General features: G+C 32.7%; 1 protein-coding gene across 1 annotated transcript in view; it reads left to right on the top strand.

Annotated features, from left to right (window-relative positions):
• LOC137618429 (cell adhesion molecule Dscam2-like) overlaps positions 1–2500 on the top strand; it is a 225784-nt gene that overhangs the window by 192252 nt on the left and 31032 nt on the right. Inside the window, exons 18-19 of the mRNA XM_068348598.1 lie at positions 74–252; positions 676–807. Coding sequence (XP_068204699.1) covers positions 74–252; positions 676–807 — 311 coding nt within the window. The remainder of the gene's footprint in view (positions 1–73; positions 253–675; positions 808–2500) is intronic.

Raw genomic sequence — 2500 nt, 5'->3', positions numbered from 1 at the left:
TGTGTATGTAATCCCATATCTGAAAAGTACTTATAATGGAGTACAATGATTAATTACTTCTGCCCAATACAAGACACGAACTTCGAGAGAGCACAGTGGGAGGAGTAGGTGGTTTAGGACGGATGGTGGACAAAGAAGAGGTGCTGGAGTTGGTGGTTAGAGGGGTGACAAGAGAGGACGGAGGAGAATACACTTGTACTGCCAAGAACATTCATGGACACGTCTCTACGACTGCTATGTTACTAGTGCAAGGTGAGAAATTATTATTATTATTATTATTATTATTATTATTATTATTATTATTATTATTATTATTATTCGAAACGTACTTAAGTTTTGTAAATTTCAGTGACAAATTTTCAGTGTTCTTTTATGGTTGGCTGCAGATATCTTACCAATGAAGTCTATGTGTTTCCAACAGAATGGCTGCATATTAGAATACTTAAACCTTTCATCAATTCGTTATTATTATTATTATTATTATTATTATTATTATTATTATTATTATTATTATTATTGGTAGGAGACCCTCCTTCAAACAGGTGGAGTTGAATACTATGGCTGCATCGGCAGAATTTAATTTCTTGTCCAATTTCTCGATTCTGTATATATTGTACAAATGTATGATGCTCCTAAACCAAGTTTAGAATACTAACAATTGTTTTCTTTTCCCAGAACCGCCAGATTTACCTCGTTCACTTCACGTATTAGACAAGGGCTCGAGACATGTGAAACTAGCTTGGGAAGCTCCGCAAGATGGAAATTCTCCTATTACAAAATATACCCTTAGATACACTCGCCTTGGAGGTAAGTCTATATTGCCCATCTTTCTTTATATAATTCTATTCAAAGAATTCTCTCTCTCTCTCTCTCTCTCTCTCTCTCTCTCTCTCTCTCTCTCTCTCTCTCTCTCTCTCTCTCTCTTTATATATATATATATATATATATATATATATATATATATATATATATATATATATATATATATATATATATCTGTGTGTGAGTACATATAATTGTAAGATAATGTCTTTAATTTGTATATATTAGAATATTAGTGTTTTTTCTGTATGCATTGCATGTGGAAGATGTTTCCACTGATTATATAGCCTATGATCTTACATGAAGTTAAAAGATTACTTACAATGGTATCGTAATGTTTTTATTTAGGATTAAGATTTCTCTTTACATTTTCCTTGATTGTATATACAGTACTCCTCTCCTATCCTCTGAAATGATTTTCCTTACTTTGAATAGTATACCAAACAATACTGATCATCCCCTTTAAAGTAATCATAAGCATAGACATTGACACTCCTCTTCACTTAGTAGGCCTACTCGTGTTTCATAGCTATGAATGGTCACACCCGTCTGATGTTTAGCCTTTGTTTACATTTTATTTCCATATGATTCATTTCATTTTCATCATTCTCCTATATCATCATGTTTGTATTACGTGCACTTTGTTTTTTGAATATCCCTCTCCAAACTATTTAGTTACTTTTATTTGTCCAGCAGCCGAGTTTCCTAATTCACTAGTTTTGATTTTCTTTTGAGGTGAGCCATAGGTAGAGACCCTTTTCAATAATAATGATTTTTCCCAGAACCTTTTCATGCTTTTGGGTTCTCTTATAAAAGTTCAAATCGCCAGCTTGAAAAGTCTGTTTTCCTTTTAATCATTTATGATACCCTTCATTCATGCTATCAATCATCTCAACAATCTCTTCAAATGTGCGCCTCTCACTTCAGTCATTCCATCATTCTACAATTCATTTTTTAAACTTCCCATTTCACATAATTCAATCATTGGATGTTTAGTCTATGAAGAATTTGCGCACTCATTAACTCCTGCTGTATCCATTTACAAAACTATCCGCATACGTTATCACTTGCACGTTTCCCCTGTTTGATCTCATTCCGTTTTTTAATTAAATCATTCCATCTTCAAACCCTGTTATTCCATCCATAGACCAATCACTCTAGATTCAAAGCATTTCAGTACATTTTAATACGTGATCTAATCACATAGATAAGAAAAACTGTACCTTCTGGACGTTATGTTTACTATGCCTCACTTTTGCAGGTTTAATTTTTATACAATTTTAATATCATTCACGTGCAAGCATGTTTACGTATGTGTGTGCGCGAGTGTTTGCACATGACGTAAACAGATTAGAATCCTAGCAGGATTGCTCCGTGTCTTTTCAATTTCAACTAACTAAACAAAAGGCACAAGCCAGTTGCATATCAATAATAGGATCAACCTTATTGCAAATTATATTAACATCAATGTTTTAGATATTTTTATTAACTGTTAATGTTCCCTCAGGGATTGTGAAAATGGAAGGAAGTATAGAAATGGATATTTCACTCGTGTGTGGTAATCGCTGATGTTTCTATATCACAGGGATTTTACAAACTGAATCTATCTTCCTATGTGTAATATCCATTTATACATACATACAGATATATATTATGTATACATACATACATATATATA

Source organism: Palaemon carinicauda, chromosome 2 (genome assembly GCF_036898095.1).
Source record: "Palaemon carinicauda isolate YSFRI2023 chromosome 2, ASM3689809v2, whole genome shotgun sequence".
Lineage (NCBI taxonomy): Eukaryota > Metazoa > Arthropoda > Malacostraca > Decapoda > Palaemonidae > Palaemon > Palaemon carinicauda.
The sequence above is the reverse complement of the archived record's forward strand: the minus strand, read 5'-3'. Positions and strand labels throughout refer to the sequence as shown.